Source organism: Argiope bruennichi, chromosome 4 (genome assembly GCF_947563725.1).
Source record: "Argiope bruennichi chromosome 4, qqArgBrue1.1, whole genome shotgun sequence".
Lineage (NCBI taxonomy): Eukaryota > Metazoa > Arthropoda > Arachnida > Araneae > Araneidae > Argiope > Argiope bruennichi.
Window position 1 is genome coordinate 47,525,249 of NC_079154.1, and position 15,099 is coordinate 47,540,347.

The 15,099-nt window shown below is 24.7% G+C and overlaps 1 protein-coding gene across 2 annotated transcripts; it reads left to right on the forward strand.

The window, feature by feature from the left end:
* The first annotated feature begins 209 nt into the window (after window positions 1-209).
* On the forward strand, window positions 210-13,828 carry LOC129967047 (deoxyribonuclease TATDN1-like). Of its 2 annotated transcripts, none has more exons than XM_056081687.1 (11): window positions 210-293; window positions 2,495-2,561; window positions 4,429-4,523; window positions 5,531-5,594; window positions 7,324-7,470; window positions 9,130-9,172; window positions 9,260-9,386; window positions 10,641-10,717; window positions 11,531-11,601; window positions 12,080-12,212; window positions 13,685-13,828. In XM_056081687.1, the coding sequence occupies exons 2-11, from the start codon at window positions 2,507-2,509 to the stop codon at window positions 13,788-13,790; spliced, it is 918 nt and encodes a 305-aa protein (XP_055937662.1). In that variant the 5' UTR covers window positions 210-293; window positions 2,495-2,506; the 3' UTR covers window positions 13,791-13,828. The 2 variants fall into 2 exon arrangements, with proteins under 2 accessions (XP_055937662.1, XP_055937663.1); XM_056081688.1 differs by lacking the exon at window positions 210-293 and adding an exon at window positions 300-504.
* Window positions 13,829-15,099: the final 1,271 nt, after the last annotated feature.

The window sequence follows — 15,099 nt, forward strand, 5'->3', positions numbered from 1 at the left end:
GACATGCCTATTCCTATGTTGTCACCGTCCGTTCCTTCACTTACAACTGTCAATCATTTTTAATTTTTAATTTTCAGTTTTTGAAAATAAAAATGACTGAACATTTAAAATTAAGAATAGAAAAGTTCTAATATAAAATTATATTTTATTGATATTTAAAGTAAAAAAAAAAATTAAAATACTTTTACATAAACTTCTGTGTTTGTAACCGTATCTCAAAATTTTTTTCGTCTGCTTCAAATCTTCAAAAAAGTTTCCACATTGAAATTTTACCATGTTGTGATTCATTCAGTGTAAGGCATGGTCTTTTCTTTCCATAAATTCAAAGCATGCTGTTTATAAAGAAAATGAAAAATATAACTAACTTATACTGGGAATTTCATAAAATCTGATTTTCTGACAAATTAATTTTTTTTTCTTTCACATCGTACTTTTTATTATGAACAATATTTTCTGAAGTAGAAGAGACTACATTAGTATTTGTCATTATTGTTCATTTAAAAGGTAACTTATTTGCCATTGTAGGTTCAGCGTCAGTTTTTCCTTTAAAATTGCTTTTACTTAAACTAACCCAATGATTTATTTGATCTTTAATTTTTTTTTTTTTTTTTAAAAATCATCAAAAACTATTCTAATGGCTTAATCAACATAAAATATTGTATCCACCCGAAAGGTTAAAAAAAATATTGAAAAGTAAAGATTTTTTGAAATGTCTTTGATACTATGCTGAAAGTAAATAGTAAGAAAATTTATTTCATATTATCTCCTGAAAAAAGCTTGATGAATTTTGATAAATGAAAACTATTTTTCTTATATTTTGCAGTGCATGTTGTTATTTCGGTAATTAAAATTTTACAAAAGAAAACTTAAATTGAAAATTATCACTATAGGATTACAGAAAGAAACAGTAATGATTTAAACAGTAGAAATAATTGAAAAAAAAATGAATTCAACTCTATGATGAAAAAAGTTTGAAAGGAAATAAAATTTTATTTAGAAAAAGACTGTTAGAATCACTAAAATTTCTTAAAATTATTTGAAAGTTGTAAATATTTAGAAGAACATTCAAATGATGATGTAAATAAAAAAGTATAGATTTTTTATAAAAAATTAAAAGCTTGACTTAATTATTTGAATTGGTTATAATAAGTACTAAATGTAAATATATTTCAACTTTGTGATTTATATAAAATAATTTTAAAACATTAAACTACGTAAATGGTAGGATTATATGATTGGATTGTTTGTTTATATGAGCCTGTATTGATAACTAAGCAGGTGTTGTATTTTATGGCTTAATAAAAGGTAATCCTGATACTTTTGTATTTATTGCATACCAGAAATTAAAGTTTTTTTAAAAAAAATGTCAAAATGGCCATGTTTATTGCAACTAGTGATTAATTATATAAAAAGTTGCTAAAGATGTCAATTTATTCTATTAACTATGATTGCTAATGATATGTGGTTAATACATGAGTACTTTAATCTCTGTTATATTCTTTATGAATGGTACTTGTTAACAGATTCCTACTGATGTGAAACCACACTTTCTGTTTTATGCTAGATTGTCGAAAGGATGAGTGAGCTGAGATTTTTATTATTTTATATACTGATTCATTATATTCACATTTCTCGAATCTATTGAAAGTTATTTCTATTATTTACTCTCAGCATTTTTTAAAATTTTGTATTTGAAAATATTTTTTTTGTTTGAAAAAAATTGGATTGAAAGGAATAGTGTATCACTATTTGTTTCAATCCAATTTTAAAGATTAGTTTTAATTTGAGTGTTTCTGAACATTACACATAAAGATCTCAGTGCAAAGAAACAAAATTTAGGAAGAGGGAGAATTGCACAATGGAGGATGAAACAAAGCCAAAAGAAGAAAAATTAGTTATGAGATCACAGACTTCACATTTTATTATATTTTTGTTCTGGATTTTAGCAAAAGTTAATAGTCTGAGGTCTCCTGATTCATATTTTTAATTCATTTGGAAGTTATTGCTAATATTTTCTTTTGACATTTTTTTTATTTTGTATTTGATATTGTAGTGTTTTCTGTTAATGGATCACTATTTGTTTCAAATTGATTTGAATGATTAGTTTTGATTTAAATGATCATGAATACTATGAGTACAGAAGATCCCAATATAAGGAAACAAAATTTTTAATGCTACAGTATATTTATCTCAAGTGTATATATATATATATATATATATATAGCCCTCTGTCAGCATGCATGAGTTTTTTTTTACAACTATCATCAGTTAATTTGTGACAATTAACAGGATAACAGCCTATTTAAATGGGCACATTTTATACTAGCTATATTAAAGGTATTCCATAGCTTATAGATGAAAAAATTATATTCAGCTATAACATAGCATTGTGACATTTGGTTATTGCAGAAAAAACAGCTTCTTATGTCTTTATATCTTTTTCTCTATTTTGTAGTTTTGTCATTTAAAATAAAACTGTAAACTTTATTTTCAGGTTTTCTGAAAAATGGCAGTTCCTATAATTCGAAGAAAAATTATTGACATTGGTGCCAATTTAACAGGTATGAAAATTTTTCAGCTGATTCATCGTGACATGTGAAATTGTTTTGTGTATTATTTTATTTTTGTTTAATCCTCATTTAAAATGCATAAATTCTAATTATATTTATTTTAAGAAATATTTAAATATATCCTTTATATAATATGAAATATGCAGCTTTAGAGAGAATGAATATGAATCTTTCTTTGATTTAGAAATCTTTTAAAAAACATCATGTAATTGTATTTAACAAAAATTTCATTATTAGATTTACTTTAATCTCAAAGCTTGTTTTCCTAATGTTTAGTATAACTGATTTTATTATTTAGTGTCTAAATATTTTAACGTATTGTTGGTTTTATTTATTCCTGTACTAAAAAGATATTATAATAGAATATGAAACAAAATGGGAACTATTTCATTTTTTGTATTAAATTTTATTTATTTTAATAGAAATTTAGGCAAATAATAGAATGTACATTGAAGAAAATTAATTCTGAAAGAATACAAGGATAAAAATGGCTTAGTAAAAAATATTTCATATAGTTTTATACATTTGAGAATTTGCAAAGTATATGTAAGATTTTATGTTTTCATATTATTATAAAGCTATTAAAATAAGATAGAAATTTATATTTAAACAATTATGACATTAGAATTTAAAAAAAAAAAAAAATCTCTAGGTCAACATGATTTTTTTTTCTTCACAAATTATTCATACATAGTGAAGATACAAACAAAGTGTCTGTGTACATTTGTATTATTGTAAATTTTTTTTATACTAATGGTACATTGAAAAATATTATCAGGTAAAGAAACTTCTTAGTTTTTTTAAAAAAAAGTTTTAATATCTTATCCATCTCATTCTCTAAAAAAATATACATAAAAGTGTAACTAGGCATAAACAGTATAATTCAAAAGTAATGAATGAATGTTATTTTAACTTTATATTAAATTAGTATATTTTATCAATTCTGTATTAATCTTTAGAAGTACTGAATATGGCGTGTATAATATGGAGTATTTTAAAACCCTTGATAATAACTGTAAGGGTAGATTGATTATGCATAAATAAGCATTATTACTATAATTTTTGGTAACTGATTGAGTGTTAGCAATAAAATAAGTGCAGACTTTTATATATGATATTATAATTGAGAGTTTTGTGTATGGTGATCATTCCATCAGCTCCAATAAGGATTTTCTTACTAACAGCTTGTTATTGCAGCTGTCATAAATATTTCAAAATTAAAAAAAAAAAAAAACATAAGCTGTTCTGTATATTTATGATGTCAAACCAGCATTAATGCTGTAACCCGTACTTTGAAACGGTTTTTTTTTTTTTTTTTTTTAATAATTTGTTTCTTGAAACATTTTTCTGAAATTGGTTGGTTTTGTTTCATTCCTTCTCGGCCATTTTAATATTCCAATATTTCAGAGATAATTATCACACATAGTGCTTCAGCATTTGCATCATAAGTAGGTGTTTCCCCTTTGAGTTATGTTGAAAATTTCATCTACGTTGAACAGTCCTCTTAATTCAGTTAAAGATCTTGTTATTGGTATTTCTATGATTGCAGTCGCCATTAAATTCTTGCAGTTTTCATCTTTGATCATTACATATGTAATACAAAGCCTGTATTAATGTTATCATTTTTACTTTTAATCAGATTCTGTTATTTTTCTGTTTCCTTGCTTCTGGAAATAACAGTAATGATTGCTAATGCTTCTCCAGTTCAGTATCAACAATATATTAATGGTGATTTATATTTTTTTAGATGCATTCTATCATATTTTAAAATTTGTATATAAAAAAAGACATCATTAAGAAATATTACTATGCTGTGGCTTATAATAAGGTTGTTTTCTCTCTTTCCCCCCCTCCACAGATCCTATGTTCAGAGGTATTTATAATGGCACAAGAAAACATGTAGATGATTTACATGAAGTTCTAAGAAGAGCTGTAGCTAATGGAGTGGAGAGGGTATGATGGTTTATTGATTATTTTATTTATTATGGAATTAAATTATTAAAATATCTTTTGTGATTATTTTTTTCTTCTACTTCTTTTTCTTTTTTTTAAGTGTTATGTTATAACACTAAAAAGAAATGAGAATTATTAGCAGTTTTTATAATGACAATATATATATCAGCTAAAAAAATAATTTCTCACCAAGTATTAGAAGTAAAAAGTGTAATGATGAAATTATTGATTCTGAAGTTTTGAAACATGAAATGGGAAAATGCAAATTTCATTCAAAGTTAGAGCCATATATTTTTATTTAATTGCAAGATTAATAAAATTTATGTTATTAATTTTGCATATTTTTCTATATTTTTGTTTTTCTTTAAATATCTCATTTCTCACTTTTATAGAAATCTGTCATTTAAGTGATTAAATACAATTATTATCAAATGTTCAGCGAGTAATTTTAATATATGACACATATATGTTTTCAGTTTTTTGAAAATTCACTTTCTGTTTTAACTGTTTCTTTAGATAACAACTCAAAACCTTAAACTTTTATTTTTAAATAATATTTTGCTTTAATCTAATAATTTAGAAATATTCTTCCATGTTTCCTGTGATTTTCTTTTTTTAAAGCTGATCAAATTATAATTGATATATCAATCTATTTTAATTTAAATATAATCAATATGTTTTATTATTTTATTTATTGATAAAGTTTTCTTTTTTGATTTTTATAACTATAGATTTAATTCTGATTATTTTAAGGTATTAAACTTTCATAAATAAAATGTTTAGAATCAGCTTGTAAATGCTCATTAGATATGAAGAATTTAATAATGCAAAGAATTTATTTATAAATTTCAGTGTATAGTAAATAAAAATGCAAATTAAATTTTTAAAATTAAGTCTTACATGTATTAATAGTATATATTTTATTGACCATAGTTTTCTTTATTGTAATATATAGTTTCTTTTAAAGTTGCTGTTTTTTTTTTTTTTTTTTTTTTTTTTTCCAATAGATTTTTATCACGGGAGGGAGTCTAGAAGACAGTAGAGCAGCCTTAGAAATAGCAAAATCTTGTGGTGAGTTTGCATCATTTACTAATAACTGCTTTTGGCAATCAGTTGGTTTGCAGTGACTATGGTTGAATTTAATTTCATTTAAATATCTTAGACATAACTTCATATTTATGATTCTGTCAACAAACTATTTTTAAATATTAAATTGACATTGTCATCAGAGTTGTATAATTTTAATAGTATAAGCTATGATTTGTTCACTATACACATGAACCCTTTTAATGTAAACTGATCCCACTACTTCATTGAACTAATAAAAACGTTATTGTCCATTTCATTGCTTGCCTAGTTTTCATGGCACTGTAAGTTTACTTTCTTATTCATTATGTAAATAAAATAAATATATTAGACATAATCCTTTTATGTTACTTTCAACAATGATATAAAATCTTAAGAATAAGTATTCATGAAGTAATGAAAAGGGTTTGAATCTGAGGGTTGTTTTAAAGAAGTGCCAAAATTTAGATTAAAAAAAGTATTCACTCTTTTTTAATTATCATTTTTATTTGAATATGATCAGACTAATAGATTTTTTATGGATGGATTGAGTCCAAAATTTCATAGAAATATATAAATTTGGTATTAAGATCACTTACGAAATTTCATCTATCTTGCAGAATGCATTTTTAAATTATTGCGTTTACAAACAATATCATTCCAGTAATATGTCTTTTGGATTTGAGGAGTTCTAAAACGTAAAGATTCAGCAAAATATTGAAGTCAAATAGTTTTCAGGATTGCAATACTTTTTTTTATATTCTTAATATATGAAAAAGTAAATAAAAAATTATATAAGAATTTTGCATTTTTAGTTATGTATTTGTTTATTTTATAAAGCACAATTCAAAGTAAACCTATTTTTTTTAAACTAAAATTTTTAAAAAAATTACAGCTATATGAATTTAAGACTATTTTATTGCAGTTACTTTGGAACAAACCTTGCATTACTATATTTAATTATCTGTTGTAAGATGCAAAGCAGCTGGATATTAATGAACCATCATTGTGAAGATAAGCATACTTTAATTTTTAAAAGGAGCATGTGCAAGAATCAATTTATTTGCCTAAAATTATGTTTGAATAAAACATTTTTTTTCCTGTTTTTATAACAATGAATTCAGTAACTGCATTATAAATGCATTTTCCCTCATTGACATAATGAATGTTTAATTATAATTAAAATTGATTTAAAAAATGTATATTTATTGAAAAAATTCAATTATTATGCCATATAAAAATCTCATTTACCATTAATGTTTTTTTCTTTTGTTTTAATTTTGTCAATACCTTTAAAATAGCAAAATAATGAAGGTTATCTTTATTCTCTGCATTAATCAGCAGATTAATGCATAGTTTCTTCGATTGAGGAGATAACCATGAAATGCAGTTATGAATTTTGAAGACAGTTTTGTATTCATTAAAAAAATTATTTTAGAATAATCATTAAGTTTTGATTATTTTGCTTTTTACTTTATCTATATGAGTTCTAAGCATTTTGTAAATAGGATGTACTGTAGATTGGGTGATGGATGAATTAAAACAGTAATTTTCATGATTAAAATGCTTATCAGTATTTGAATTTTTCAAAAAACATTTCATAACAAGTGGTTTTGATACAAACGTTTGCTCATCTTTTTGATAAAGTAGAAGAAAATTTTATATTGGTCCTTGATACATCGTAATTTCATAGGAGAATCTGGTATTTGCATTTTTTTAAAATTTTTTTTTTCAGATATGTTATACAGCACTGTTGGTTGCCATCCTACCCGATGTCTAGAATTTGAAGCTTGTGGAGACCCTGGGGGTTATTTACAACAGCTGAAATTACTTGCTCTAGAAAACAGACTGAAGGTAGTTGCTGTAGGGGAATGTGGTCTGGGTAAGATAATGGATTTTAGTGACTTAATTCCCGTTAATTAAAGTTTTTTTAAAATAAGAAATTGATATTTTTCTATTATAATTTCCAATATATTCAGTTTTGGAAATGTATTGAAAGTAGAACTATGTTTTAAAGAAATATTTCTGGAAGTATATTTTAAAATGGTGAAAGAATTCCAAAATTGTATTCCTTTTTATTAGTTAGTAATCTTGCTTTAAAATTGCACTTTGCAAATGGAGCTGAATAATAAGATCATTATTAATAAGCAATTATTTCCAACTGGGAATGTGCCATAAAAAGTAAAGTATTATGTTTTATATTATTTTATTTAATAAATGCACTTCTGAAAAAAATTCGATCTCTAAATTTATATACAGTCCTCCAGTCTTATTAGTAATTTTTAATGAATTATTTTTGACACAGTGTCATTTTGAATAAAAGATATTCCAGTCTTTTGTAACTATAATAGACTCAATTATAAATTTATTATTTTAGACTGTTGTTCTGGCCAACTGGAGGAAGATCTGTCAACCAAGTATAATGTTTCCATTAAAGCTGTTAGCTGCTGATTTGTCTAAAATAATGAATTCTGAGGTTTTATTTATTAGTGCATTTTGGTTGCAGAAGAGTGGAACCTTACTTTATTTAAATTTTTTGTTATTAATTTTTAATATTATTAAATGTAAGTCACATTTGGCAACCAGATTTTTTTCTAGGAATATTGGTTATAGTTAATTTCATTTAAATCATTTCTTAATGCCTGCAATTCTGTCAAATTATTGGACATTAAAGCTATATTATTTCAGCTGCCTTGCATATGCTCTGTTCATTGTATACATGAACATTTTTAATGGAGACCAGTCTTATGACTTCATGGTATTAAACTGTAAATGCATAGTTCATTTGTTTTCTAATCTTTGTGCTACTATAACTTCACATTTTTATTAGTCATAAACCACACATATATTAAATAAAATCCTTCGGTTTTAGCTTTCAACAATGGCAGAATATCATGTAAGTAAGTATTTAATAAAAGAATTAAAAACCATTTAATTTTCAGGTTAACAATGTTATCTACTATTAGGAATTAAACAAAAAAAATTAAAAAATTGCCAAAATTCAAGAAAAATTTGCACAACTAAAAAATTCATTTAATTGAAAAGATAATTTTTGAAATTTTGATTTGATGTGAAATTTAGATTTATACAATATTATTTTTGGAATTATTGTGGGAAAACGCCAACATTCAACTTAATTCTTAATTAATTAAAATTTTATGTAAAATTTCAAAAAAATTATATTGAGCTACATAACATTTCCCTCAAAGTATATATGTTCCATATCTGTTAATTGAACGTCAAACTGCCTGGCCTGAAGAATGCACACACACACATTCTTTACTTATTATTATAAGTAGAGATGAATTAGGACTGGTGACTGTATAAAAATATAGGATTCATACTTTTTTTTCAGTAACCTACTTACTAATTCTAATAAAATAAAACTTTACTCTATAGAGCATATTTTCAATTGGTAATGTTTGGTTATCTTTAATTATTTTGGTATTTGCTATAAGGTTATAATTAGAGTGGATGTCATGTTTATCCTTACTTTTTTAAAAACAATCTTTCTTCTAATTTATGAACTTTTTAAATTCAGATTATGATCGTTTAGAGTTCTGCCCTAAAGAGACTCAGTTAAGGTAAGTAAGTAACATTTTTTGCTCCTTAAACTATTAACTTATCTTGAAATTGCTATTATTCTCTGTATATGTTGTTTCTACTTTTAGGTACTTTGAATGTCAATTTGACATTGCAGAAGCAACTCGACTGCCTATGTTCCTACATTGCCGAAATGCTTGTGTTGATTTGCTTCAAATTATAAGGCGAAATAGGGACCGATTTACTACTGGAGTGGTAAGTATAATATTATTATCTTGGAATTTCATGCATTGAAAATTGACTTCAGTAATGAAAAAGCCACGTGCATTTGAAATGTTAAGAGTTGTTTTTGTGGTTAAGAACACCAAAATTAGAGCTAGCACAACAAAATATTTAGAATAAAAATAAATATGTTTAAGATTAATCTTTTGTAATTGTTAATCTTTCAGACAAATGAAACTTAGGTGATAAATTGTTATTCAATGAAATATGAAAATATATTCTCATAATTCTGAAGATTTCAATTATATGAATTGAATTTGTAGAGTTGCTTTTTTTTCCTGTTTTTATTTACATGGCCCACAGCTCTAATGGAAAATATTTGACTTTATTTTAATTAATTATGAATTCAAAACTGCACCTCTTCTTTAATGGAATAATCATGCAATCAAGATACATCTGTAATTTTTGTAGATCCCAGGTTTATTATTGCAAATTGTAATTAGTGTGCATAATTTAATTTTTCTTAGAAAATTAACTGCATCTGTTGCAGAAAAAAATTGCTTTTACTACAATAAGTAATTTTTAAAAAACATGTGTAACTAGGTTTTTTTTTTTTTTTTTTTTTTTTTTTTTTGCAAAAAAAGTTTAAAATACATGTTTAGGATTAGTTTCTGTTTGCATGATTGCTTCTGAATCCATAGAAATATATTTACATGCTGAGTTTTAATCAACCAACAGCTGTCAGTTGAAAATAATTTTCGAATTAGTAAAGAAAGTAACTACAAACTTTTTAAAATCAAAAACAACAAGAAAAAGGAATTTAATGCATAATGTTTTAAAAATAGAATCTTTTAGTAATTCTATAATTTTGCAGCCTAGTCAAAAGCGTGGGGGATAAAATATCATTATTTTCAAATCATCTTGAATAAAGCAGAATTTTGTCCCATTTATTTAAAAGGCCTAATTTTTATGCTGAAGTTGACTTGCGTAAAAATAGTGTTGCATTTTCATTCTGCACTCACATATCTGTATAAATTTTTAACAATAAAAATGTAATCTTGAATTATGATGGTTAATATGAAAGTTTGGAAATGGCACTAAACCATTTTTCAATCATAACAGCATTTAGCGGGACTTCTAGAAGTTGATTTAAATTGATCATATGTGTGTGCTTTTGTGTTGCTTCTTATTATAAGTGTAATCATATCATTTGAATTAACAACAGAGAGAAATTTTTGCAATAGCAAATGTTAAATTTTAATAATGTCTGTCCAATTTTTATTCCAGGTACATTCCTTTGATGGGACAAAAGAAGACGCCAAATCTATTATTGATATGGGTCTATATATAGGAATAAATGGATGGTAAATGTTGCGCTGTACATATGATCCGATTTTAGTAGTTTTGTCTTTTTTTTATAAATAATACTTATATTTTAATTATTGTGTATTATATACTATAATTTCTACTATATGGATGCAGATAACAAAAGGAAATTCATTCCTTGGATAATTATAATCAATTTTAAATATAAGCTGTGCAGTTTTTAAAATTGATATCTATTAATTTAATACGTAATGCAAAATGATTAAGACATAATTGGAATTCCAGATCCTGCCTTTTTTTAATGTGAAATTTTGGAGTTTTTGGATGTAAATTCGCTTCTATTCTCAAATTTTGTTTTAAAACATATTTACTAATCAGAAATTAAATAAATTTAAAACTTCTAGATTGTACAAATTTTTTTGACTTGTCATCATTAGTTTCCATTAAACAAAGAACACATGCACATTTTTTTGCCATGAAATCTTTCTTAGTGGTATAGATTTTTGTCACAATCTATTGCATGACTAAAAAATATGTTTAGTCATGATTTTGTACATAATGTAGTTGCATCTTTATCGATTTTCTTTTCCATAAAAAATTTATTATTTATTAAAAGCGGCATGGTTATTAAAAGGTTTTAAAATCTGAATTAATATTATATTTAATTATGGTAATCAATTTTCCTTAGACTTAGTTCATTTATTAGTTTCCTTTAAACATAAAAGTAATCATTTTTTTAAGTGAAACTGCGCTTGATAGATATTGTTGCTTATTTAAAATTTTTATTGATATATCTTTAAAATAATGATTAATTTAAATATTTACTTTTGGTTTTCAAAATATGATTTCAGCTCTTTGAAAACAAGAGAAAATTTAGATGTTGTTGCAAGTCTACCTGCTGATAGACTGATGATAGAAACAGGTATGAAAAGAAGAGAAAGTTCTTTTGTAATTTGTAATCTATATATATTCTTTGTGAATAAAATTCCTTTGTTTTTAAAATGATATCCATATGAATTAATGAAAATGTTTTTGTATATTTATCCAATAAAAAATAAATCAAATTGCTATAAAACTTTGTAGACTTCAATTACAATGTACTGATATTTGCTTTGCCATTTACCATCCTTTAGAATTATCTGTAAAACTATTTTCTTTACCAGGGGACTTACTGTAGAGGAAGGCAATATTACAAATTCGTAATATCCAGATTATATTCTATTTGCTTATAAATTATCATTAGCTTTATTCCTGAGAAAATATAAAATAAATATATTATTTAATAAGAAATGCATAATCCAATATTGCATTGAAGTGTAATAAAATATTATAAACATGTTTTTAAAAAACACATGTTAATTCAAATGATTTCTAATTTTTTATTCTTCTCTTACTTTCAGACTCCCCTTGGTGTGAAATTCGCACAACGCATGCTGGTGCCAAACTAGTAAAGACCACCTTTCCTTGTAAGAAGAAGGAGCGCTTCGAATTTGGTTTTCAAGTCAAAAGTAGAAATGAGCCTGCAAATATTGTGTGAGTAATACTTATTGAATTATTAAATCAACATTATTTTAACTCTTTCTGCTGCATTCAAGTTGCTTAAAACCAGACTTTTGAAATATTAGATAATGGTGGTAAAATATGTATCATTAAACAAATAGGGATTCATATTTTTTATCACTAACTTGAGGAAAAAAAGTTGCTGTTCAGTGTCTTCTTTTTTAAATTTATTAATTTAAAGCCTGAAGAATGGAAATTATTTTATCATGCTAGATTCTTTGTAGTTAATACTATATAATATAAACATAAATATTGTTTACTAACTTTAAGTGTAAGCCAAACATATAGGAAAATGTTTATTTTTTATAATAGAATATGAAACCTGAAATGCAGAGAGAGGAGGTGTAATTAAGGACTCTGTTTCAATGAATTAAATGAAAGAAAAGGGCATAAAGTATAAAATGCACAACATAAATATACAATAGCAAAAAATCTTACTGCATGAATAGCTACATGCAAAACATGTATTGTTTCAAATGAGAGGTTCTTTGAGCAGTTATTTTTAATATTCCAAACATTTGTGGTTGACGTTGTTCCCTTTTAGCTATATATATGATTTTTAATAATGTTCTATCATAAGTTTTTATTCCATTAAATGTATGCTGTAAATTTTTTCTGATTTATCCTATTTTTTTAAATTTATTCATTGTAATGTCCTGTAGTTGCTCCAACAACTTTTATAATTCCATTTTCTATTTTTATATAATTTGAGCAAGGGATTTTTTTGGAGGATAATATTTTTAATTGGAAGTATGCGAGAAAGTGTCAGACTTCTCACTATATAACTTCAATTGATTAATAATAAATACTACATGTTCAACATTAATACAAATTAAAACAGCATTGAAATAATTTTGCATCTATTTATGATTAAGGTTAATGATTACTCATTGTAATAATCTATTTACCATAGTGGTAAGTAATTTTAGTATAATTCTTGAGCATACTTCATTTAGCTGAGTGAAAAAAAAAGTTTAAGAAAGATAGAAGCATGTTTATGTCTGGAATTTCTTCATGCTTACTGTGTCATTTATATGTGAATAAAATGAATATATTATATGTATTAAATATGACAACATATTGAAATGTTAAATATTTAACTTTTTATTGCTTTAACACTGAGTTCTTTGTACTCCCTTTTTTATTGCTACTCAGCACGCTTTCATACTTGCATAATTATTTTTCATACGAATTTGGAGAAATAATATTCTATTATTTTTATCATTTTTTTCTTTTGTGTTTTTTTTCCCATTATAAACATTACTTATTTTTCTTATCCCCCCCCCAGAGATATTTATAAGAATGATGTAAAACCAATGATCTAGATTATAAAAACAAAATAAATATATAATTCTTCTTTCATTTAGTGTTCATTTCTGTATCATTTTATTCTATACCATTAACAAAATAAATATATAACATTTATTCTTATTTTTCTTTTCTAGCCAAGTTCTAGAAGTTTTGGCTGCCATCAGAGGTGAAGAAATTGATGAATTAGCCAATACATTATATGAAAATACTTGCAATATCTTCTTTAACACTAGGCCTTAGTTGTGTACATCAAGGAAATAAATTTTTTAGAAAAACTATTGTTTTCTACTTCTTTGATAATGTCTGTCCTCCATATATTTTTGCTGTTAAAATATATGGAAGATGCTTTATTTTGCCTTAAGTTTGTATTGATATATAAATTTTTATGTTGTGCTGAGAACAGATTTTATATTTAAAAAAATACGAAATTAAATATATATTTTGCAAATTTGTTAAAATTGGAAGGAATTCTGAAATCTAAAGAAATTTATTTAGTGATTGAAAAATGAAAAAATGTTTCAGTTCGGTTAAATCTTATCTTACAAATTCTCATAATATGTTATTTCAGCTATCATTTAAACATTTTTAATAAATTTACAGCTGTAAGAGTCTGTTTTATTTATGTACAGTTTTCTTTGGCAATCAAATAATTCATCAGAAGTATTAGTGGGAAAAAAATTTGTTGATATTTTGTAAAAATTTGGTTTTATGCTTACTTGATCTCGGTGATCTCCCCCCCCCCCAATAAAATATTTTTAACATCTAATATTAATTAATATTTTATTCCTATGATTCATCCATATCTAGATAGCCCTTTAAATCTTGGTTTATGTAAAAATTTCGAAGTTTCGTATTTTCGAGCTGCAAACAGAATTTTAAGTAGAATGTTTAAGAAGGAAAATGAAGTATATTTATAGTAAAAAGTTATTCTTTCCAAAACATCTGGTAAATAAATCCATAATGCGAAATTATTCTCCGCAGCAATAAATAATAGCAAAAAGAAAAAAAATTACTTTCATACAAACATGGTAGTAAAACTTTTTTTTTGTGTCGTTTTATACAAGGTATACAAAGATTAAGTATTGTAATCGTCAAAAAATTCGAATTTGAGATTTTTATGAATATCTACATTTTAAATCTCCCTGAGTCTGATTTTTGGAATTATGCCTTTCTCTCTGTCAATAACAATTTAAATTCGATGGATATAATTTAATGTACGCCTTTCCACCAAATTTGTAGATTTCTATCAAATTCTGAGTGAAATCGATTCAGAGGAAGTCTGTCTGAAATTTACACGATAATTATGGAACAAAGAGGTAGTTAGATACAATTTAGTACACAGATTTAACATCTAAATTGTATATATGTATCAAATATTGAATCGAAATCTCAAAGCTTTTGATCATCGATTACTTTTTTTTTTAACTCAAATATGTAAACGCAATAGTTCAAAAATAAATAAATAAATGAAATTTGGTATGTGATATTGTGATTACAATAGTAGTTCTGTGTAAAATCTTGATTTCATTCGGTTTCGAAGATATGTGCA

Excerpts from the sequence above, each read along its gene's own strand:
- LOC129967047 (XM_056081687.1), top strand. The coding sequence starts at position 2,507 with ATGGCAGTTCCTATAATTCGAAGAAAAATTATTGACATTGGTGCCAAT. Across the intron at positions 9,387-10,640 it reads ACCGATTTACTACTGGAGTG|GTACATTCCTTTGATGGGAC; the intron begins GTAAGTATAATA and ends TTTTTATTCCAG. Across the intron at positions 12,213-13,684 it reads AATGAGCCTGCAAATATTGT|CCAAGTTCTAGAAGTTTTGG; the intron begins GTGAGTAATACT and ends TTTCTTTTCTAG.